The sequence below is a fragment of the Contarinia nasturtii genome, unplaced genomic scaffold (assembly GCF_009176525.2).
Source record: "Contarinia nasturtii isolate CC-2019 unplaced genomic scaffold, AAFC_CNas_1.1 Cnas_scaffold_1371, whole genome shotgun sequence".
Lineage (NCBI taxonomy): Eukaryota > Metazoa > Arthropoda > Insecta > Diptera > Cecidomyiidae > Contarinia > Contarinia nasturtii.
This window is the reverse complement of record NW_022198708.1, coordinates 4,757,864-4,783,509: the sequence shown is the minus strand read 5'-3', so window position 1 is coordinate 4,783,509 and position 25,646 is coordinate 4,757,864. Positions and strand designations below refer to the sequence as shown.

The following is a 25,646-nucleotide window of genomic DNA, read 5'->3' as shown; positions in this document are numbered from 1 at the left end:
ATTCATAAAAAACTTTATGTTGCAGTATTATTTGGAGAAAAATAAGAACTACTCTTTCGCCGCAACGATTCAAATGTCATACCATTTAACTTTTATCGTTTTCGCTTCACGGTGAATCATTTAATGAAATTCTTTCTCTTCTGTGTCAATTCAATCCGTTAACATGCAATATATTTACAAAACAATTTGTCGACTTTGCAAACCGAAATCGGTGCGTATATTCAATTGAAATAATAACATATAAACAATCGAAAAGAAAGAAAGTGTAAAGATTGCACGATAATGCCACAGTGTGCAAATTATATCGTGCGCTGAACGCCACTTAAATATATTTAATGAACTCTTTATTTTTGGTTTTTTTTTTCTGTTTCTGTTTCAAAATTGCAATTCATTTCGATTGAATTTCACTTGCTGAACTATTCAACAACAGTCCAAAGGCGAATAAAACGCAATCGCCTCGACGCAACAAATGAAAACAAATTATATATATTGCATGGTCAAGGATTTGCGTTTACAAATTCGATGCAATCGAATCAATCGTGTGTGCAATAGCTCAAAGACTAAACAAAAATCGAATGCACACAATGTTCTTGTTATCGAAATAATGACAGCAAAAAATATAAAATATTTTATATGACATTTAATCATTTATAATTGTGCAGTCGCACATTCAAAGCATCTCTCTTTCGTTTTGCTTGGTTTGTGCGAAACAACAACAATCTGAGAGAGATAGAGAGAGAGAGAGAGAGAGAGAGAGAGAGAGAGAGAGAGAGAGAGCGCAAAAATCATCAGCCGAAAAGAAATATATGAATGATCAAATAAAGCAGTCATGTATTATCACGTCAATTGTGTTCGGCTGAAGTGTAATTGCAATTCAGAGAGACAGGAATTTGTAGGTCTGTATGCCACATCACATAACAATATAGAGCGAAAGACCCGACAACACACAATAATAACGAATAAATGTGGCAATGCAAATAAAACACATCAGCTTATAAAATGGTTACAATAAAAGATAAGAATATGAAAACAGAGAGAAGGAGAGGGGAAGAGGCATCTCACGAGTCATTGCACACAATTATTCAGATAATAAAAATAAAAATAAGGAACAAAAAAAAGACGATAAGTGTTGAATCGGCTCTAAAATCGTTTTGTTACCTTTTGTTTGTGTCACTCTTCCTCCTCGTCGTTGTTCACCGAACTATGTACATTTTTTTATATGAGCGTCTCGCGTTCGGCGAACGAGAAAAAAAAGAATGAGACAAAGCGGGAAAAAAGCGAAAAAAGGCGGTTGGTCTGGTACAAAATTCCACACGATTGATATTCGTTTGTCAGCAATTTCGAAAACCGATCACGACAACGATTTTTTTCGCACTCATTCGACTAATTGCTTTGTTGCTAGATTGTTTACATTTTTGACCGTTCTTTGAATATTTCTTTTGGATTTTTTCCATCGAATTTTCTTACATTTTTGGTGGCAAGAAAAAACCGTGTTGAAACTTAACAACATAGAGTGCGTCAAATGCTTGTATTATCAAACGAACACGCACTGGGAATTTGACCCAATCATCATACAACATTCTATATTCAATTTACGGAAACATTTAATTCAATTGACGAATAATTTCCATTTGAAATGGACTCTGAACGGAAAACGGCCTTTTCGCAGCACATTTTTTCTTTTTCTCACATTCTATAAATGAATAAAACACGAATTCTATCAATCAATATCATTCAATCCGAATGTTATTTATTTCATGTGTTTTTGTTCTGTTTCTTTTTAGGTATAGCCAGAGCTTGTGAAGGGCACGAAACAAGAGCGCATTCATACGAAACTTGTTGAACTTAAACAAGCCAAAGTTACGTTGATAATTGATAAAAAAATAATTAAAGAACGAAAGTTTACACAGACATACACACACACACACAAAACAATAAAACAATAATAAAGTGAGTCTTCCAACGATTGAACAAATAAAATCCACAAGTGTATTATAATTTTAATTAACAATTACATAATATTACCTCCTTCAATAAAAAAAGCTATAAAAAGAGTCAAACATACCCCATTAACCCCACAATAGATAAAAATAAGAATTAAATTTAGGATTACTTAAAAATAAAAAGGAAAACAAAACATACGTATCTAATAGACAATAAAACGTAGCTGAGTGGATAATTTCTTTTGTTCACATTCGTTTGGTCAAAACAACAGAATCGATATTGAAAAAAGCCGAAAGCGAAACTCTTTCGTTTCATTGATTATTGTTTTTTTTTTGTTTTCAAATTTTTCAAAAGTGATCGAATCAACTGTTGATTAGTGTTGTTTGTTTTTACAAGTTCGAAAGGTGTGAAAGAGTCCTGTGGTGTCAGTGGTCATAAAAAATAGTACGAGCGATTCGAAGACGATTTTGTTGTGAAGTGTGCGTGTAAAACAACGACGACAACGGCGATAACGTTGTAAGCAGCAAAGAGGTTCGAAAACGTTGAAAGAAAACGAAAAAACAATGTCACCATCACCGCCGAATAATGGCACAGCTTTTGATGATAAACCGGAAACGGGCAATCGATACAACGACAGTATCCGCAATGAAGAACCATATGAGCAGCAGCAGCAACAACAACATCATCACCAACGCAAACAATTGGACTGGGAAGGTCCGCCAGCTCAAGGCCTTTATGATCCGGTGAACGAGCATGAAGCATGCGGTGTCGGTTTCATTGTTGCTATTGATGGAAAACGAAGCCATAAGGTATTCTTTTCGACAATTTTTATACCGAACGAACGTCGCCATTTTTTTTATTTCCGCGAAAATGTTATTATGTTCCATCAAATGTACAACTACATTGTTTGTTGCGCTGAAATCGAAATTGAATCAAGTGCCACATTTCAATTCGCCTACACACACATGGGGAGATTATGAAAATCCTTAAATTGACTTTGAATTATGTAACGATTCCATTTTGCAGTATTCAAAACTTCATAAGTAAAAATGGTGTATGTCCACTGAAAATTGCAAATACAAATGCAAAATTAACATCTGCTACTATTCACTAACCCTTTTTTGTGTTTTTTTTTTTCGTTTCAATTATTTTAATATATAATTTTAACCCGTTATTTCGTATGTACCTGTTTGATATAGATTTTGCGTGATGCACAAAAATTATCGTCCCGTATGAATCATCGTGGTGCGTGCGCATGTGATAATGACACGGGTGACGGTGCTGGTGTTCTTTCGGCCATCCCCCATGAACTCTACAGGAAGGAATGGTATGTATACATTTCGATCAAATTCAATTGTGCCTTTATTTTGTTCGTGCGTCTCACTCCCAATTCAATTAAAGTCAATTTTTTGTAACCATATAGCGTCTTATTAATAGAATGTTTTTGTTAAAAGCAAATTAGAACATACATTACAAAAATATCCGGACAATTGTTATCAAGCGTCGCACAAATAAAACAATTTTACGATGAATATTTGTAAGAGTAAGAGTTGACGTGAGAACGAAGAAAGAGAGAAACATGACAAATGATTTCCACTTGAGAGTGTGTCGGCATTTATATCCTCGTCGATTCGATTATCCTTAGCGTTTGGTAAATGTGTGCGCATACGCTCATGCACGCACTTGTACATTTCCGACAAATAAAAGCATTAGTGAAATCATATGGCGTCGTGTAATTGATCATAATTTACTTTGAGCGCAATTCAATCGAACCATCCATTACCCTTGTGAAAAAAACATATTGACCATGTGATTAATATTTGGATGAGCATTTTTCATCATCTTCAACAGTCGACTATTTTCGGAAAGATTTGGTATCTCGTATTCTCTGTCCACTCACAGAATTTTTCCACATAAATTTTAATATTTTTAAGGACACAAGGATCGATAAATTCGGATAAAAGGTCGAAGGAAAAATGGAGGTATCTTTTTCGAGAACGAAATTCGTTTGATAAATCATGACGGAAGACATTTTGCACACGGGATGTTATTGGCCATGACTCTTATTGTGCACATTAGACACGTAAAGTACCAGTGCCGATCCTTATGAGCTTGAACGCCGTCAATCGACAAAGAGAGACAAAAAAAAAACAAGTGAAAAAGTCAAAGAAAATTACATGAAAGAAGGCAATAATTGAAATGTTATTTTAATTCAAATCGAAAGCACCGTGGTTTTTTCTCCACTAAAGTGAAGAACTATTTGCGATTTGTCTTCGTTTTTCCTCATTCTTATATCGTCATGCATTTATAATTAAAGTTGATAAATCACAATATTGATTCAGCGATAAGTGTTGCAACGTTTATTCAACCTCGTTGAATTCTCTTTTTTTTCTTAATTCAAATTGAGTGACTCTCACTCAGCAAAGTGACTTTGTTTTAAGAAAATAAACTTTTTCTGATTAGATTTAATTTAAATGAAATAGAATCGTTTAAACAAAATAATGCTGAATAATCATGATGTTATAACATCTTCAATCACCACATGCTCGCCCATATAAAAGTATTATCGCAAATAAATCAACTCTTCAGCGAATAAATATTATTATTATTTAAGACAATTTGTTTAATGGCTTTCACACGCTTTATTTTCGTGTCATTTCTTCCTCGTCTCTGACGTCTGCATTCCCATAAAACACAAGCGACTCATTTTATTGTTATTTTTTTATACGCTTGAAGAAAAATGAAATGGAATTTTCCATAATCGAAACACGAATACTTTTTATTGATAAAATGTACCAAATGGAATTGTAATTAACGATTGAGATATGAGTTTTTGTGAGTTGGCACATAATTTAAATGATTTTTTTTCCTCTTTAAAAGGAGTACTTGATAGGTTGTGCAATGATTCACACCGGCTATATAAAAAAACAGCACGACAAGCGCGAACAAACATGTGTCGTCAATTTGAAATAACGTGAATTAAAACGATTAAAATGTACACAGTGACAAAGGCACTTCTTTCGCAATTGATATTCTTCGTAGGCGAATTGAGTGCGTCGTTCAATTCACTTGGCTACACTTGGCCACGACTGATTAGAGAACTGTAATTCTATGCCGTGTTACACCACGGAAGACAAAATCATACCTTTATCTGCCGTCGGCAGTAAACCAAACAAAATGTAAACAGCAATAACAATGAAGGAACAATTGAAAAAAATGGTACCCAACACAGCTCTCATTGTGTGCGCGCGTGACATGTGCCACATATTTTCACATTTGAAATGTTATAAAATTGCACCGCTCCGGAAATATAAATGAATTCAAGTGACATTTTTGCACATTTTTTTCTTCTTTGATCACACATTTTCTCTATTTTGCTCTTTCGGCATTCAAGTGACATTTTCTTTGCCCTCGTCCGGAATGACTTTAAATAGAGAAAATTATAAGTATTTGCAACAATTAAAGGAGGATTGTGATGAAATGATAAGCTAGACGCAGATTTAGTACGTTTAAAATTAATTACGAAAATTATATGACTCGAGCAATCACACACACAAGGATGATTCGCTCAATTTTTGATGTTACTCGCGATTGAATAAAAAAATGTACTTTTTCAAATAGAACAACACAAAATGGAGAATATGAAGAAAAAAACCATTGAAATGCGAATTTTTCAATGACATTTTCCAATAAATCATGTTCTATACAAAGTGAAAATTTCTTGCGTTTGATCAACAATTATTTCGTATTTTGTAATTCGTTTAGAAATGGCGTGACTCGATCACATTTACGCAAGAATCGACTAGAATCACATTGCATTTTTCAATGTTAAGAGTCAGATTATTTTGTTAAATAATGCGAATGGCTTATCAAAAAGTGTGATTAGCGTAGTATCCATAAAATGTCTAGACTTTGCACTAAGAATTTGTTATTACATATTTTCTTGTATGACATCGAAGTGCATTTTATGATACACCAATTTTTTTTTCGTTATCATTGATAATCCCACGAAAAAGGTTGAGCAAAGAACACGATATCTCAAAACCACATGATTCCCCAAGTTCAATTTGTGTAGTGTTGAATGAAATCAAATGGAAAATTACCACCTCCTTTGACCAGAATTTGGTTAGCCTGAGAAACGGCAAAAAACAACATCGAAACCTAGGAAATGTACAATTGATGTGGCTTCGAGTCAAAAGTGCGCAAATCTAATTGGCTGACATTTCAAATATAAACAATTGGTATTGTTTACATTATAAGCATATCAGTTGATGACGCTCGCCTATAAATAAACTGAAAGTTTTGTGAATTAATCAATCAAAATCAAGTCGAAAATGAAAACAAAACACACCATACTGCCAACGACGTCGAAATAAGATTGTCAATTAAAACGACAAGCTGTTCAGTTGTGTCTTGCGCGCACACACACATGATTTTTACTGATTGAAAACTCGTCGCTTCTGCAGCTCTAATGATCTAACTTTTTAGCACACAACTGTTTCGCTTTTTTGCTTCTCCTCAATCGATTTGCGTCGTTGCTACTGATACAAAGGTGTCGTTTGGTTTTTGAATTGCAAAGCTAATCGAAATCGTTAACTTATCGCTAAAATTCACACTTCTTATCGTTTGAAGAAGCAAATCATTTAACTAATCAATGAAATCTAATGCACTTAAGGACTTGAGGCCGTGAATGTTCTTTTTTTTGTTCCCTTTATGAACCGAGTCTATTTATAGAGTCGATTATATAATATGTCGAGCTACTGTTATCTGAAAACGTTCATTGAATTCGTTCTTCAATCACAAAAAATTCGGGATGAATTCACAGATGATATTTGTTGTTATGATTCGTTTCCAAAATTTTCAAACTGCACCAACGTCGAATAATAATAACGAAAACACAAACGAATGACTCTATTGAATAATTATGAAACTCACACAAAATGTTATCAACATAGTTGTTATTGCTGGCGTGTTTTTTTTCTTTGGACCGCACTATGCTCTCACGCAAAATTTTATTTACGCCATCAACAATTTTGATGCGTATTTAATTGTTATCTGCTGTGATTTATTATTGAAATTGAAAAATAAAATGTTTAAAATCATTTGCACAGATTTAGTTGACGTCATAACAGGAACGGTGCGTGCTTGTTAATGTGTAAGAAAGCAGAAACAAGGAAACAGAAAGAGCAAACAAAGAAAACAAGTGAACATGAAAGTGGAAAAAAAAGAATAATTTTACATTTTGTTCACGTGTATCGTGAATGCACTTGGTATTTTTTTAACACACGATTAGATGACTCGAAACACAAATTTATTTATTTATTTATTTGAATTTTAAAGTCTACTTAAAAAAGCCGACTATACAGTGTTGCATTATTAGTTTTTACATTATTTATTAGAGAGATTTATATGAAATCAAACTCAACATAGATAAAGTGCTAAAGCGATGACAATCGGACCTTGTTAATTAGAAACATTTGTTGTTATTCACTACGAATTCACCGGGACATATAATGGAAGAGAATATCTACCGGGGGTCTCGAAGAGTCCTAACCCGAACAACCGACCTACAAACTTCCGCATCCGGTACGAGGATATTTCGTGTCTGGTGGTCCTCCCGGGACCATATATTCAGACCTCAAGCCGATTTCAACCCCCATTTTGCGATCTCTGCTAATCTCACTTAGCTTGATTCACAAATAGCAACTATCAAAACCAAACCTCAGGAGAATCATACAACAAAAAAGAAATAATTCAAATCCTATAACCCTTTAATGCATCATACACGGTCATTTCGAAAAATTTGATAGCTAAAAAAGGTCATCACTTTTTTGTGTAAAAGCCCTAGCAAATCAAAAGAAATACTCTCGCTCGGCAAGCTAAATTTGAATTGTGACTATAAAATGGATCATAAACAACCGATTAAATATAATTGCTCACGAGTGCGTGGCTCCATCGATCAATGGTTTTTTTTTCGAAAGAGACACAAATATTAATACGAAATCGGCTCTAAAACATAAATGTCCTCTTATTCATAACATTAAATATTTGATTGATGTTTACCAAACGGGCAGTAAATCAACAAGCTATTCAAAATCTTTAAATAATGATAATACATTTATTATTCAACCATTCGACCCCCCATTGTCATATTGCGATTATGTGTTTTCTTTCTGTATCGCTACAAATATTTGGTTTGTATTACAAAATATGCGCGCTTCATCATCTTATCAAATGTATGTACGTCACTTCAAATTGTATTTTTGAGTGTTGGAACAAAGAAAAAAGGCCCTGAAATTGAAACTTCTTTCTATACCCCAAGCGGTATTACGTATAATATTTGATGCATTAACATAAAGTAAAGCTGTATTCATTAAAATCGTACGTATTTTAATTAAAATTTAATGAGATGAATCATTAATTGAGTTTGCTCGGGTTTGTTTTGTTATTTTGGCGCAAAAAACATGGCCAAACAGTGCTTATATAATCATGTAACAAGCAAATAAAAGCGACAAAAAACTATTTGCACAAAACAGAGCGCCGATTTTGCGTATTTTTAGAAATTTACGGTTGTTGATTTCGTATTTAAATGTTTACACAAAACGAAATGCACTTCAAATCAAGTCAATAATAAAAAAAATCGTACTGCGAACGTATTCCTTCGGCAAACCGAAATCGAAAACGCAAACAAAATACATATCAATTGTGCCAAAAGTTCTGGCTATTCAACCATGTCTCTGATTTGCAACTCAACTATTATAATATATCACAAAACGAGTTAAATTTGTCGTTTTCATTTTGATTCACGAACATTACATATTGCACAAATTAATGTACAATACAACAGATGATATAAACATAAACAAGCTTTGACGAAAAGTTCACGTTTTCAATTCAAATAAAAAAATCGAAATGCATTTTTTTTTCATGGTGAAACATTGTATTCGAGCTGCAAAAATGTCATTGACATTTATTTACTGTATTGAATTAGCTAAAAGTATTCAATCATAACAAATAAAAGAAAACTTACACGACTTTTTATGAAGTTATGCTTAAGAACAAAGTTAACAAACAAAGAACGAATGCGTGCATATTTAATGTTTGATTCATGGAATTTTGAAAATCAATAAACAAATTGCAGTAAAAAACATTGAACATGTTTCTATTGAAATGAATAATGTTTCTCGGATAGAATGAAATACTGAAGAGGAGTAGAACGTGAAGTCCTTTGACATTGAGGACGAATCTAGAGGCAAATGACTATATAGAACATACAGAAAGTTATACAAAGCCAATAAAATTGCCAATCCAGTACTTGTGAAATTTATTTGTCATTTTTATGACTAATTTGGATACTGGCTTATTATTAAATATCAAAACCGGCTCTTTCAAGAATGAAATCCACGTTGCCACGTATTTTTTTCGATTTTTTCACCAAAAAATCTTTCGACAATAATTCAATAAAAACTGCTCACACAAATGTGAACCTCAAGATCTTCTTAAATTTCCGGAAAATGCTTGAATGGGTGCTTTGGCCCTCAAGGTGAAGAATGTTTTTGCAAAAAAAATCATTTTGCGAACATTCTTCTCTCGAATATTTTGCGAGGCGATAACTATATGACCAATAAAAAGGAGCACACTGACTCGGTTTCTATGTATCCATATGTTTTGCAAATTCTGCACTCAATTGTCGATCGTAGCTGCTTGTGCAAAGTTTAAAATACATACGTACACACCGAACCGGAGTCAGTGTGCCACTGTGTATTGCACGGTAGTTCGCTACTCAGAGAAATTGAACAGTGTGAACATGAATGTGTTCACTGTATTCCTCCCATTTACACTGAAGTTGTTTCTTCCCAGTGTGAATCTTCATTTTACACTTTGTTTTTGCAAGTTCTGTGTAAAATGATTTTGCGTGAAAAAAACTATTTTTTTTAAATTATTAAATTTTTTTCATGTTTTTATTTTATTTTTACTTGTACTAAAAATGTGAATACCGTGATTACCAAATGTCAAATTGATATCGGTAATAAAGATTTCAAGTTTTTTCCATTTCGTTTTAACATTCACCATTTCGAAATTTATTTTAATTTTTTCTGTTTTCTTTCTGTTATTTTTATCAAAATAGTTTTTGCATTTGTTAAACCAATTGAAATACTACACTTAATAGCGTTGAAGAAGTTTTTTTAATATTTGGAAGATAATATTCATATATGCACATTGTGAGACGTTGCTGAATGCATTGACATTTCGTCTAAAACTGAGAATACCAAGAATACCAAGAATACTTTCAATTTCGGAGAATATCTCAAGTAATATTCCATGTGTCTACCCCCTAGAATTCAACAAAGTAATATTTAAAAATAGTATCAGCTAAAATTGTGTTCATCACTTCACATAAAAAAAGAGACAACAACAAAAACGTCATCTTCAACCGAAGAATGTCAGAACTTTTAAATTTTCGTATTTACATTGCAATTGACAAGAGGGAGGGAAGAGAAAAAAAACTTTCTCGATTACACACAGACTGTGTGATAATAAATGTTAAGATGTTCGATTTGTTTCTCTATGTTTGATTAGAACTTGTTCGTCAGTTTTGTTGTTTCAACAACAACAATGACGAAAAATTCATATCAAATTTAAATATTTGCCTAAAGCAAACCGAAAAAATGCCATGTTATACAAAATATTCTATTGCGCACATTTGTTAGATCGCCTCACTAATCGACGACTATCAGAATGCTAGTGAAATCACACAAATCCGAAAAAAAAATGTTTTGAACGAGTCAGATCGATGCGATTGAAATACATTCTAAGACGCAAAATACTAAATCGCTTTCGTTCATCGGTTTTAATCTCTATGAATGAAAATTGAAACAAAAAGCGAATACAAATTTTCAAATTGATCTCATTCTCAATCAATGAACCGAATCTCATTAGAGAGAACCATATGTCGCTGTTGCAACTCTTGCATATTAATGAATATTTAATACCGAAATAGAAACAAAAATATATATATATATTAAAAAAGCAATGGTGCAAAGGTTCTTTATCAATTGACAAATATACATTGTTGCAATATTATTTCATATTTTATTTTTTTTTTTTTTTCTAATCACAAAAAAAAAAATAATAATATTGAATTTTTATGACTTTAGCCTCTTAATTATGCAAAAATTTTGCGCACTTCTGTATTTGCCATTGTATGCATACAAATTGATCGTTCCAAAGAGTAAAATCGATCATTAATTTTTATTGTCGCTCTGTTTTTGGTTTCATTTCGACAACGGCACACCATTTCAACCGGTTTATTTAGATTTCACAAAAATCGGTTATCGTTTGCGCGTCAAAAATAAACGACCAAAAAATATCCGCCGAAGATTTATTATGCACGAATGAATACATAAAAAGTCTGTTGACTTCTTTTCATTAGTGTTTCACATCATTTTCGCCGGCACACATTTTTTGGCAGTGTACAAAAATAGCTCAAACGACAGTTTTTTTTTATTTTTCTCGTTCTCTCTGTCTTGCCTGGGTACGTATGCCTGTTCTCAGCAAGCACACATTTTTGGCGTTTCTTTTTTAGTCGCCGTTCTGGGTTCAAAGTGCAATATTTTCGTTATCAAATCGGAGCTTTGCTTACACTTATCAACGCATAACGAATTGAGGTCTATTTTTATATCGAAATTGAAGCGTCGTTGTCGAATAAAAAAAATCTTGTCTGCGCTGCATTCACCCAAACATTTTAATGACTCACTGTGCAATTACACGTTTATAATATGTACAGTTTTTTTTTTGGATTATTCGGAGCATTTCCGCTGGGAACATTATTTTTTCACTTCGTTCGAACTGAGTTGCTCATTTGATTGCCCCAAAAATAGTCTCGATGGAGGTTTAGTTCTTTAATTTTGTGAAAGAAAAAAAATGCACGGCGACATGATGATCTCTTTCCTTAATATTTCTATTCGGTTCGATCGAAATAAAGTTTTGTTACTTACGACAGATATGAATTCATGAAATGTATACCAAAATTGAGATAGGGATGACTAGAGTTTCAGCAATATATTGAATTTAAAAAAAAACTTCACGTACACGGAATTGAACAAAGAAACATTAGAATTCATTGTGATGTATCGATAAAATCGAAAAACAAGTTTCATCGCACACTTGGACCCTGTTACAAGAAAAAAAGAAGCAAGTTGAATGCAAATGCGACAAATCACTTGAATAAAATCAATGAGTTTTGGTTTGAATTACTCCATGTCGTTTTCATTTTACATAGTTTAACTGTGACAAATGCAATCAGAGTCTTGTGTTCGCATCGTGTAGTTTGAAAAGAGAAAAAGAAGAAGAAGAAGAATAGGAAGAAAAAAATTAATGTGAGTCAAGATGTAAGTGTGGTACTTTGTAGCGGTGCCATAAACACACACTCGTTTGCATTGTATTTTTAGAATTCTCTACAGTATTTGTGTGCGTTTATGTTTTATTTCGTTCAAAATAATTTATTATTTTCGTTTGGCTATTTTTGCACGTTCAAATTCCAACCTTTATGGATTTTGCGTCTCTGTATTACAACTTGTTGAATGGCGTACGGTTGCGAATGCGAAAACTCGAAAGTCACTTCAGTTTACATTGTGTTTAGTTAGTGCGATAATAAAATGTAACAAAGTACTAATTGTTTGAAATGTTTGCATTTCACTTTTCTTTCCATGATCATCTTTTAGTGCCAAGGAGAAAATAACGTTACCAGAACCGGAAAAATATGCAACTGGTATCATTTACTTGGACGAGAGTACGCATGAAGAAATTGAAAAGGAATTCGAAGCATTGGCCACAAATGTTGGATTAACAGTGTTGGGATGGCGTACAGTGCCCACAGATAGTTCGGCAATTGGTCGTGTTGCGCGCAAAAGTGAACCATTATCACGTCAAGTGTTTTTATGCTCACCGACCGCATTAACCGATGCTGAATTTCTGCGAGCCGTATTTGTGCTACGAAAGCGTGCCACCCACGAGATAAGCCACGATAGACGACGCTTTTACATCTGTTCATTATCGCATCGTGTTATTGTTTACAAAGGTCTATTTACATCCGATCAATTGTGGAACTATTACATCGATTTATTGAATCCGGAATTTGATTCGTATTTGGCATTGGTGCACACACGTTTCAGTACAAATACGTTTCCATCATGGGAACGGGCGCATCCATTGCGTGTACTTGCCCACAATGGTGAAATAAATACGCTACGCGGTAATGTGAATTCAATGACAGCACGTGAAGGTGTTATGTCAAGTAGTGCATATGGTGATGAATTAAAAAATTTATTTCCGGTTGTTGAGCCGGGCCTATCCGATTCCGGTTCGGCCGATTGTGTATTGGAATTTTTAACGATGGCCGGCGAACGATCAATGCCCGAAGCCGTAATGACCATGTTTCCAGAAGCATGGCAAAATGATCGAACAATGCAACAAGAGAAACGTGACTATTATCAATGGGCGGCATGTGTAATGGAACCATGGGATGGACCGGCATTAGTATCATTCACCGATGGACGTTATATTGGTGCTGTGCTCGATCGAAACGGTTTACGTCCATCACGTTTTTACATTACCAAAGATAATATATTGGTAATGGCATCGGAAGTTGGCGTTTATGATGTACATCCAGAAAATGTTGTGCTTAAAAGTCGTTTGAAACCAGGACGCATGCTGTTGGTTGATACACAAGAAAAACTATTCATTCAAGATGTTGAACTTAAATCGAAAATTGCCAAATCACGACCACATTCCGATTGGTTAAAGGCAAAGGTACGAACATTTTAACATAAACGAAAAAAAAATGCAATTTAATTCTTCCCTGAGCGTTCAATTCGTATACAGACAAATCACATTCGATTTTCATTCATATATGTATTTAAATATATACAAATATATTCATAATACCATTTAATCGGATGCTCGATTGTCATTTTGTTGGAATGCTGTATATTTCATAGTTTATGGGAGAAAATGATCATTTTTCATTTTGGAATTTATCATCTCATTTTTAGATAACCATATTTTAGTATATACTATAGTACGAATAGTGCAAGAAAGTATTTTTGTACGTTTCATATTACTAAATGTGGTTCAATTTGATGTTTATTATGAGTAATTTGAAGAAAGAGAAAAAATATCAATTTTATACATTCATCTAGTGTTATAAGATTAGCACGTGATAAATTAACATTGATGATTACATTCCTATCAAGTGATCAATATTGCCAAAAATACTTGGAGCATTGTACAGATGCGATATATTTTCATCCGGCCGAACTATCTCATTTGACTGGACTGAGTCGCCATTTGTATGTGAGTGAAGGGTAGAGGCACTGAAAACAACTTCATAAGGCCAAAAAAGTCATTTTCAACACTGCTCTTGTTCTATGTCATACAAATAGTGGCCGAGCTAAGCCAGATGAGATAGATCAGCTGGTTGAAAATATCTCAGTATATCAGGCCAAAAAAAAACTCGAATACCGTCGCTGTTTTACAATGAACTCTTTACATCTGAAAAGTTCGCTGTCACCAAGCTAACGTCACACATTTCAACGTCAACTACTTTGCGTTCAAGAAAACATATTATTTTATTGAATATTTTGTTTATTTTTCTGCCATTTGATTGTATGATTTTTTCTCTTCTCATTTTCTCGAAAAAATAATAATTTTTATTTCGATTTTTTGTTTGTCTATCAATATTCAATTAATTTTAAAACATTTACATTTTCTTATTCATTGGCATTCAATTATTGTGGCACGATGGAATTTTATCACACAGTCGGTAAGTTATACAATACAAGAACGATAGGAAATATCATCCGTGTATTTTTCGATGGTTTCTTCTTTTTATACCAAATTTTTTTTTGTTTATGCATAATACTTTTATTTATTTTCTTGCCATTATTTCCATACTCATTTGCATGCGTTAAGAGTGCACAGAAATGAATTTGCCCGGGTGTGTAGTTTATTCAATCTTACATTTTATCATAAATCATGTTTCGGCCGATCCGAGGCACTTTTTTTGTTCATGGACATGCATGCGAATATATAATACAAAATCTATAAAATGTTGTTTCAAAAATGTGAGAAAAATTAAAATTATTCAGAGAAAATGGCCGAAGAAAGTCGCTCTTGGTAATTCTGCTGAAGAATGAAATCATTTATACGAAATTCGCCAAAATCAAAATGTAAATATTGAGCTGTTATTGCTAGCGAATGCGAAGATGTACAGTTCAATATTTATAAATTCGATTCAAGTCGAAAGCGTGTGACAAATCGAACACGTGTACAGTGCAAAGACACCAATTACGTAAAAAGTCAAAAGATCGAAGCGAAAAAAACAAATACACACTTCATCAGATGGGAAACAATCCAAGTGCCATTCTAATGTTTTTCCACTCAACATTCGACTATTTTGGTTATTTTCCTGAAGAATATTTACGTTTCAAATCTTTTTTTGATCCTTCTCCTATTTTTGAAATGGCGTTTTATAGATTTATACTCAGTATTTGAATTTAATTTTGTACTATTCATATCTACATTCAGAGTATATGCTGGGTTTGAACGGTATCGGTATTGAGAATGGGAGAATGAGAGTAAGAGAATGAAAGCGCACGCGCTAAAGTTTTTCATTGACGCAGTAAAACACGCTAATTCATCTGAATAAACTCAAAGAGCGAAGATCACATATTTACGATTAGCGTCGATACGATTCACGTGAATGATGCGTTGCATTCGCATTTCTCGTGCAAGCTCTTTCATTCTTTATTTCTTTCGATCATTTCACATTACGGTTGTACTTTATTTGCATTGTTGTTGCATTTTATTGCATTTAGTAAACAATTAAAGTGTAAAAAAAGATGGTACTCGTACTACCACCGATAATCCTTGAACATTAATCGGTTTGAAGAGAGTGTCATTCGTGTTCATGTCCCCTCACGTTATTTACGTTTGCAAATGATGTGGAAATCATATAGAAAAACGTATGAACTAGACAAAGATTCAAATTGTTCGATAAGAGGCAAATCAATTAGTTGCAAAACGAGTCATATTGAATATTGTCCATATTGAGTTTCTTTGTGTTTATTTAGTTCGCACCTTTTTTTTGTGTAGTTGCATCCCTTTTGACAAAATGTTTTTATTTCTATTGAAAAAGTGATACCAAAATGATTCTAATTAAAATATTTTCATATCTATGTGTGTATGCCGCGATGTCTTTTTGTATTTTTTTCGTTCGTAAATAGATTACATTGGAAGACTTGCGACGTCATGATCTCTTGTCAAACAATGATGCAGTACCGAATGTACAGGCGACATCAAACAATGTGAATGGAACGATTGAACCAAGAGGTATATTCGATCCTCGATTGCCACTATACAATTATACAGCCGAAACGGTGAACATGTTGCTTGTACCGATGATTAAGAACAAGAAGGAAGCACTCGGTTCTATGGGTAATGACGCCCCGTTGGCATGTCTGTCACGTTTTCAACCTTTACCATACGAATATTTCAAACAACTATTCGCTCAGGTCACAAATCCACCAATCGATCCATTCAGAGAAAAGATTGTCATGTCATTACAATGTCCAATTGGTCCGGAAGCAAATTTATTACATCCAGCTGCTGAACAAACGCATCGTCTTTGGATTTCGAATCCGATTATAAGCCGTACCGATTTGACAATATTGAAGCGTACAACCTACAAGGGATGGAAATCAAAGGTCATTGACATTACGTTCCCATATTCGGAAGGTGTTGCCGGTTACAGTAATGCATTGCAACGAGTTTGCTTGGAAGGTCAACAGGCTGCCGAAAATAATCAAGTATTAATATTATCGGATCGGAATGCTTCTAAAGATCGTAGCCCATTGTCGGCATTATTAGCAACGGGTGCATTACACCATCATTTGATTGAAACGCGTAATCGAATGCGAGTTGCCTTGGTCGTTGAAACGGCCGAAGTCAGTGAAGTTCATCATGTGTGCGTCATACTTGGATATGGAGCCGATGCCATTTGTCCATATTTGGCATTCGAATTGGCTGGTGCACTGCGGGACGAAGGTGTTCTCGATCAAAGCATCACCGATCAACAAATCTATGCATCTTATGCACAGGTAAGACAAAGACGTATATTTGTTGGGCAAATTAACACGAACTATTCGATTCGTTGATTGAATTTGAATTTATTTTGCATTTGCAGGCTGTCGACACTGGTATTTCAAAAGTGATGGCCAAAATGGGCATCAGTACATTGCAATCGTACAAAAGTGCTCAAATCTTTGAAATTGTTGGATTGGGCACTGAGTTGGTGGAACGCTGTTTCCGTGGCACTCAATCACGCATTGGCGGTGTTACAATGGACATTATTGCCGCTGAAAATTTGTATCGTCATCAAATGGCTTATGGCAAAGATCGTCCCGATCAATACATTCTACGTAATCCGGGTGTTTATCATTGGCGTAACGGTGGCGAAGGTCATATCAATGCACCCGGTTCAATTGCCAGTTTACAAGAGGCAGCCATTAATAATAATAAAAATGCATTTACACAATTCCGTGATCAAACGTTGCAAAGTGTGAAACAGTGCACGTTGAGAGGTCAATTGGAATTTGTTGATGATCGTGAAAAGATTGATATCAATGAAGTTGAATCGGCTGCTGAAATTGTTAAGCGATTTGCAACGGGTGCCATGAGCTTTGGCAGTATTTCACTTGAAGCGCACTCCACATTGGCCATTTCGATGAATCGCATCGGTGGCAAAAGCAACACCGGTGAAGGTGGTGAAAATTCCGACCGATATTTGAGTAAGTTTTTGTGATCAAATGCATTTGAAAAATGAATTTATTCGATTTTTTTGGGTTGCCAACCAAACAGATCAAGATCCACAAAGCAACAAACGATCGGCAATCAAACAAGTTGCATCGGGTCGTTTTGGAGTGACCGCATCTTATTTGGCCAATGCCGATGATTTGCAAATTAAAATGGCACAAGGTGCCAAACCAGGCGAAGGCGGTGAATTGCCAGGATACAAAGTCACCAAAGATATTGCCAAGTAATTATTAACATATCTCTGAAACGAAATGAAGAGAATTCATCATATTAATCTACACTTCAATTTTACAGTGTTCGTCATTCGGTAGCCGGTGTTGGTTTGATTTCACCACCACCACATCACGACATTTATTCGATCGAAGATTTGGCCGAATTGATTTACGATTTGAAATGCGCCAATCCAAGTGCTCGCATTAGTGTTAAACTTGTATCGGAAGTTGGAGTTGGTGTTGTTGCTGCTGGTGTTGCAAAAGTAAGTTCAGTATAATGACAATGACAATGACCGAAAAGTGTCTAATTCTGGAACATTTTGCAGGGAAAAGCTGAGCACATCACAGTATCAGGTCATGATGGTGGTACTGGTGCATCGTCTTGGACGGGCATTAAATCGGCCGGTTTACCATGGGAATTGGGCGTTGCCGAAACACATCAAGTGTTAGTGTTAAATAATCTGCGATCCAGGTAATGTTTCTCGAATTGCTTTTTTTCTTTTTGTTTTGTACCAAACACACATATTTGTCGACCTACATATTAGTTCTAATTTCTCAGTTCGGTAAAAAAATATCATGGCTAAAGTTGTGTTGTATGTGTTGTTCTGGATATACGCTGCGTGCGGTAGACATTTAGTAAACCATTTTTTTCAATATCCATCAATTCATTTTTTTACCCAATTGACCAGTCGAAATTTTTGCTAATCTATTGTGATTTTCTTCATTTCCTCCAATTCGCACGCAAATCGCACATTTTTCAGAATCATTTTACAAGCGGACGGACAATTGAGAACTGGTTTTGATGTTGTTGTGGCCGCACTTTTGGGAGCTGATGAATTCGGCTTCAGTACAGCACCGCTCATTGTTATGGGCTGTACAATGATGCGAAAGTGTCATTTGAATACGTGTCCAGTCGGTATTGCCACACAAGATCCAATATTGAGAGAAAAATTCGCTGGCAAACCAGAGCATGTCATCAATTTCTTCTTTTTATTGGCTGAAGATGTAAGTCAACATTTTGTTTTTCGTCGTCGCAAACAGACGTCTCAGAGTAATAAATGTGTCGAGGAGTGCTCTGAGTAGGTGAAGCAGCACTGGGGAACAAAATATTAAAAATTAAAAAATATCTAAAATCATAATATTTATAGCTCCTCCAGCTTCTCAGAGCATTCCTCCTCACTTATATAGCTCTTCGAAACAGTCTCTAGGGTCAAAATATAAATCAAATCAATAATTAAATAAAAAATTCTTTCCCTCAATCCACTATCGATCGCTTTCTTTTTTAGATTCGTCAAATAATGGCCAATTTGGGTATTCGCAAATTCCAAGATTTAATTGGTCGCACCGATTTGCTTCGTGTGAAAAAAGATTTAGAACAAAAAGAATCGACATTAGATTTTTCTTTGATTCTTAAGAATGCATTGGATCTGCGACCTGGCACCAACATTCGTGGTGGTTCGATCAAACAAGATTTCGGCCTTGAAACACGCGCCGACAATGTGCTTATCGCCAAATCACTTGGCGTCATCAATGGCACCGAAAAACATGTTGACATCGTGTCGGTAATCAACAATGAAGAACGTGCCTACACCAGCACACTCAGCTACACAATTGCATGGTAAGTGGATTAAAACGTTTCGAAACGATGATTGAGCGACGAAACTGTTTTTTATTGAAATATTAAAATGGAAACGCTTTTGATTGACAATAATTTTTTCTCCTCGTTCTGCAGCAAACATGGTGACAGTCTTCCCGATGGAAGAACCATAAATATTTCATTGAAAGGTTCGGCTGGTCAAAGTTTCGGTGCATTTTTGGTGGGCGGTAAGAGCTAGGGGCAAATCACTTAAAAATTACTTACTTATTATGATTGATTGTTTTACGATTATTTTTCGATTATTTGTCGATTATTTTAAATTAATTCTTTTCTTTTGTGATTCTCCCCATAGGTATAACATTAAATTTGGAGGGCGATGCCAACGATTATGTTGGCAAAGGTTTGTGCGGCGGCACAATTATCATTCAACCGCCAAAGGAATCGACATTTGAATCACATTTGAATGTGATTGTCGGTAATGTATGCTTGTACGGTGCTACAAGCGGAAAAGCATTCTTCAGGGGCATTGCCGCCGAGCGATTCTGTGTACGTAATTCGGGTGTAACAGCTGTTGTTGAAGGTGTTGGTGATCATGGTTGTGAATACATGACGGGTGGTACAGTTGTTGTTTTGGGTTTGACTGGTCGAAACTTTGCGGCTGGTATGTCAGGCGGTACTGCCTATGTATATGATATTGATGGTTCATTCCGCGGTAAAACAAATGGTAAGCACCTATTTTTTTAAAAACCGATCGTGATAAATGAATTTTAACATAAAAAATTGAATGTAAATTTTCAGCGGAAACGGTTGATCTATTGTTGTTGGATAAAGAGAAAGACAAAGCGACTGTAAAAGTATTGCTCGAAGAGTTTTTCGAAAATACTGGTTCGCTGATTGCTAAAAAGATTCTATCAACCTGGCCGGCCGAATGTGGAAAATTTGTAAAGGTATTCCCATTCGAGTATCAACGTGCATTGAAAGCAATTGAAGAGGAGCAAGCCCAAAAGTCTGTATCGAAATTTGTGAAACAAAACAGTGCCATTGCATTGTCAAATGGTCGTGCCGAGCCGTCAATCCAAGATATCGAAGAAGCGATCCGTGATGAAAAGCTTACCGAAAAATTGGCCGAAAAAGTGTTGGACAAAACACACGGCTTCATCAAATACAAACGGGAAAAGGGCATGTATCGTGATCCAGAAGAGCGTCAAAAGGACTACGATGAAATTTACAATTTCAAGCATGTGCGCAAAGGATTGAAAACACAAGCGGCACGCTGTATGGACTGTGGCATTCCATTTTGTCAATCAAATGTGCACGGTTGTCCGCTTGGTAATATCATTCCAAAATGGAACGATTTAATATTCCACGGTTCATGGAAAGAGGCTCTCGAACAATTGTTGCAAACAAATAATTTCCCTGAGTTTACTGGACGCGTTTGCCCCGCACCATGCGAAGGTTCCTGTGTTCTTGGCATTTCCGAATTACCGGTCACAATTAAGAACATTGAATGTGCGATCATCGATCATGCATACGAACAAGGATGGATCACTCCAAAGGTAAATTACGGCATTTTTTATCGTTTTTTATCACACTCATTTTTATACAAATGTTCTCTCCGCACTGGTTGGAATAGATTCCAGAAGTTCGTACAGGTAAAAAGGTGGCAATTATCGGTTCTGGACCATCCGGATTGGCAGCCGCTGCACAACTAAATAAAGCTGGTCATACTGTTACGGTTTATGAGCGTAACGATCGTGTTGGTGGCCTACTTCAGTATGGCATTCCAACAATGAAATTGTCGAAAGAAGTGGTTAAGCGGCGCGTTGATTTGCTTGCCGCCGAAGGAATTACATTCAAAACAAATTGCTTTATTGGCAAAGATGTGCCAGCCGATGATTTAGTTAAAGATAATGATGCGGTTTTATTAACAACCGGCGCAACATGGCCACGTGATTTACAATTACCGAAACGTGATTTGAATGGCATTCATTTTGCCATGGAATTTTTGGAATCGGGACAAAAGAAACAGTTGGGCGGTACCAAAGAAAACATTTTGGCAACTGATAAAGATGTTTTAGTCATTGGTGGCGGTGATACAGGCTGTGATTGTATTGCAACATCGTTGAGACAAGGTGTAAGTATTACGATGATTTAAATTGATTTGAGAATGTTTAGTTTGATACGGATTTTTTCATTTGAATAGGCCAAATCGATTACATCGTTTGAAATTTTACCAACACCACCACCAAGTCGGGCCGGTGATAATCCATGGCCACAATGGCCAAAAGTGTTCCGTGTTGATTATGGACACGATGAAGTCAAAGGTGAGTGGATACGAATGAGTCAATAGTCTTAGTCAATAATGATACCGATTTTTTACATTATTTTTTTTTAATCAATGCAGTTAAATTTGGCAAAGATCCACGTCAATACAGTACAACGACAAAAGAGTTCGTTGACGATGGCAAGGGTAATATTAAGGTATGCTTAGAAAAATAAATTTTATTACATTATTTTATATATAAACAATTTTATATGCTTATGACATTTAACTACAAATCATTTTTATTATGTTACACATTAAGGGTGTGAATACTATTCAAGTCGAATGGACCCAAAGTCCGACTGGACAGTGGAGCATGAAGGAAGTTCCAGGTTCAGAAAAATACTATGCCGCCGATTTGATACTGTTGGCAATGGGTTTCTTGGGCCCAGAAAAAACCGTTCCAAATGAGCTCGGACTAGATCTCGATAATCGTGGTAACGTTAAAGCGGTCAATGGACAATACGGTTCATCTCGACCAGGCATCTTCGCTGCTGGAGGTAATTTTTCGTTCGCACCACCGTTTTCCTTATTTCATTTCATTCAATATATTGAATTGGTAATTTTTTGTGTGTGCGTGCACTCTTCCAGATTGTCGAAGAGGTCAATCGTTGGTCGTTTGGGCCATATCAGAAGGACGACAAGCAGCTCGACAAATTGACGCATACTTAGGTGGAAAACAACAGAGTAAATTACCCGGTCCGGGTGGTGTCATCGACTTCTGGTCAACGACTTCAGCCGCATAAACACTGCAACACAGTCAATTCTATATACAAAAAAAAATAAAGATACAAATAAATTGTATACACCATACAAAGAAAACAAACAAAACAAGAAAAAATATTATTTTATTCTAAAGATAATAATTTGCTAGTGAAAGTGGATCATCAGGGATGAAGAGTTTTACGTGAAATTTGGACTTATAATTTCGTTTGTGATATTTTTATAAGGAAAATCCCGCACCCTCTCTTTCACGTGTTTATTTTGTAAACCATAATTGCATCTTTTGTATCATTAAACTTTCATTTATTATCTGTTCTTTTTTGAAGTCGTAGTTTTTTCGTGTATTTTTTCTTCTTCTTTTCTCGATCGTTTATTATTTTGAAATAAATTCAAATGCATGACATTTGTTTATTGATTTTTTTTTGATTGAGTGCCGATAATTTTTACGGAGTTCAGGTCGCAATGGACATTTGCCATCTGTTGCCCGGAACATACATATTCATATTTTTTTCATATGGGAATTTATGTAATACGTTTATTATGACACTAAAACATCCACACATTTCATTTTTCGAAATGTTTATGCGCGTGATTGGCAAACAAAGCATACAGGCTATAGTAAATTCGAACGAAAAATAATGAAATTTAAACTAATTTAAAATATATTACATGTTGGGATATATAATGGCGAAGCCATAAAACTTATATATATATAATGAAATGTATCCACACAAGATAAAAAAAAAAATAAAAAAGAGAAAGAAACAAAAAATAACTTAAATTCGGTTTGAAAGGCAAAACCGATGAAATTGCTTCAATTTTAGTGTCAATATAGCAAAAATTAAAAGGCATATATTTCAATAAAAATAACAAAAAAAAAAAAAACAACATAAAAAGAGAAAAAATCAAAAGCTCTTCACACACACCTATACAGAAAAAAAACCTTGCGTGTTGTGTGACTGAGTGAAAGAAAAAGTTTACCATAAAAAAAGAACACAACAAATTTTCATTAAATGTACATTTATTAATTGTTACAAATTTTAAAGTGAAAAAATAATTACTACATACGTCTAAGTTCTCAGTGAAACGAAATCGGAAACAAACATATTAAACACAAATATTTAAACAAAAATGTGAACAAATGAAAATTCAGATTGGTTTCAAATGAAATAAATGTCAATTCAAATTGATGTCAAATTTTTTCCATTTTTTGAATTTTATTTTTTTATTATGTTTTTTAAACAAATTTCGAGACAAATTATTCAAATACTGATACTTATATGGAATTTTATTAACTAATTTCAACATATGAGATAATATTCCGAAATTAAAACAGCAATTCACTTTTTATCATAAACATGCTTTAAACAATCCGAACCATCGATACACAGTAGAAGGACAGCAGCAGCTCCATAAAATGCGCAATTTTGGTTTTGATCTAAATGTAAAAATCAAAGCTTTTCCTTTGCACATAAATCACAATCCATTTTAGTTTTACACTTGTACATTGCTCATTGCTCGAAATTCGGTTTATTTCTTTTGTAAATGTTCAATTTAGGTTCTAACACTAGATCTCATAAATTGTTTAGAAAAAAGTTACTCGATTTTCAGACACGAATTCAAGTAAATTTTAATTGCATTTTTTTCGGTCAAACTTTTGTTTTAGTCAAATTGCCTTTTTTGTCAATCGCTTTTATGCCTACATGTTAAATCACGTGAAAAAGATAATAATAGCATTTAAAACAAAATGAGACTTGAACGAAATGGGAACAACCAACATAAAAAAAAATTGTTTCTACCGAAGCAGGCGTTGATATAAAACCAAACCGCAAAGATTCTATATAAATGGTGGTAAAATAGATTGACACTCTTAGAATGAATCTTGCAATGTTTCGTTTTCAATTTTGTCTGTGTTTTCAGTGGTATGTACACAAAAAAATGGTATATGAGATTGACTCAAAATGCTATAGAAGTGAAAAAAAAAATTATGATAAAGAAAGGAAAAACGAAAACCTTAATTGAAACATTTGATAAACTTTTTCGCTGATTGATACCTTTATCTTGTAAACAGTGTAAACACAATTATTATATATACATCGAGAAATAAACACTTTGATGGACAATACTTAGAACACATACAATTTACGTGTTTATTGAAGAATTTCTTATTCATTTTTTTTTTGTTCAACTTTTGGAAACATATTCACCGTTAAAAAAAAGCTAAGCCATTGTAACGAATGCAAAACTGAGATCGAAATTATTCTACTTGCGAAGTATATTAATTGACATTCACCTGTATACTTGTTGTTCTGAATAAAAAATTAAAAAAATAAATAAAATTGCTTTATCTTTACCGAGTATCACTTGCGTTGTATATTTACAATGTATTTGAACGCGACTCGATTTAAGAAGCGCCATCTCTGTCACGTCAGGTTCTCATATATTTTTTTCTTGCAAATAAAATTGCAAAATTGTATAAATTGAATAAGTTTTGCAATAATAATAACGAAAATAATTAATAGAATTTATAATAAATAAAAAAATTGAAAAAAAAACACAAATATTTTATATTATATGGTTCTCGTATTATGAGGAAGCTTTGCCAGCAACACTGAAAATTTCTATCGCTTCTGTCGCTAGTACAGCGTTTAATGCACCACAAATTCGAACCACGTCAGCCAATAATCACAATAATACCGATAGTTCACTAGAAAAATATTCACTTCGTGTTGTTTACGTTGTTTCTTTTGGCAGATATCAATGTTTGATATATATAAAAACGAACACCCAAGTGTATAGAGTTTCTCTTTGGTTTGCATTGGGACTCAGAGATGGCGCTCGCAAAATCCGATCGCCTTGAAAGCCGACTGTAAGTGACAGTAGATCTTTACTTTCTGACAAACACTCTTATACACTTTGTACCAGAGTCTGATTGAAATTTGGAGATCATCGCCTTCAAAGTGTTTAGTCCGAT

The 25,646-nt window shown here is 34.4% G+C and overlaps 1 protein-coding gene across 3 annotated transcripts in view; it reads left to right on the top strand.

The window, feature by feature from the left end:
- Nucleotides 1-23,003, top strand: part of LOC116345940 (glutamate synthase 1 [NADH], chloroplastic) — a 35,357-nt gene extending 12,354 nt beyond the window's left edge. Inside the window, exons 2-21 of one of the 3 annotated variants that reach the window (XM_031775746.1) lie at nt 1,785-1,950; nt 2,341-2,753; nt 3,144-3,271; nt 12,669-13,755; nt 14,765-14,767; nt 16,230-17,102; nt 17,189-17,792; nt 17,863-18,040; nt 18,112-18,292; nt 18,356-18,501; nt 18,791-19,034; nt 19,316-19,647; nt 19,762-19,853; nt 19,979-20,350; nt 20,425-21,182; nt 21,260-21,760; nt 21,830-21,950; nt 22,031-22,107; nt 22,212-22,449; nt 22,541-23,003. In XM_031775746.1, the coding sequence (XP_031631606.1) occupies nt 2,508-2,753; nt 3,144-3,271; nt 12,669-13,755; nt 14,765-14,767; nt 16,230-17,102; nt 17,189-17,792; nt 17,863-18,040; nt 18,112-18,292; nt 18,356-18,501; nt 18,791-19,034; nt 19,316-19,647; nt 19,762-19,853; nt 19,979-20,350; nt 20,425-21,182; nt 21,260-21,760; nt 21,830-21,950; nt 22,031-22,107; nt 22,212-22,449; nt 22,541-22,695 (6,336 nt within the window). In that variant the 5' untranslated portion in view covers nt 1,785-1,950; nt 2,341-2,507 and the 3' untranslated portion in view covers nt 22,696-23,003. Of the gene's footprint in view, nt 1-1,784; nt 2,754-3,143; nt 3,272-12,668; nt 13,756-14,764; nt 14,768-16,229; nt 17,103-17,188; nt 17,793-17,862; nt 18,041-18,111; nt 18,293-18,355; nt 18,506-18,790; nt 19,035-19,315; nt 19,648-19,761; nt 19,854-19,978; nt 20,351-20,424; nt 21,183-21,259; nt 21,761-21,829; nt 21,951-22,030; nt 22,108-22,211; nt 22,450-22,540 lie in introns of those variants that run through there. The other 2 variants (XM_031775747.1, XM_031775748.1) reach the window with 2 other exon arrangements.
- The last annotated feature ends 2,643 nt before the right edge of the window (nt 23,004-25,646 follow it).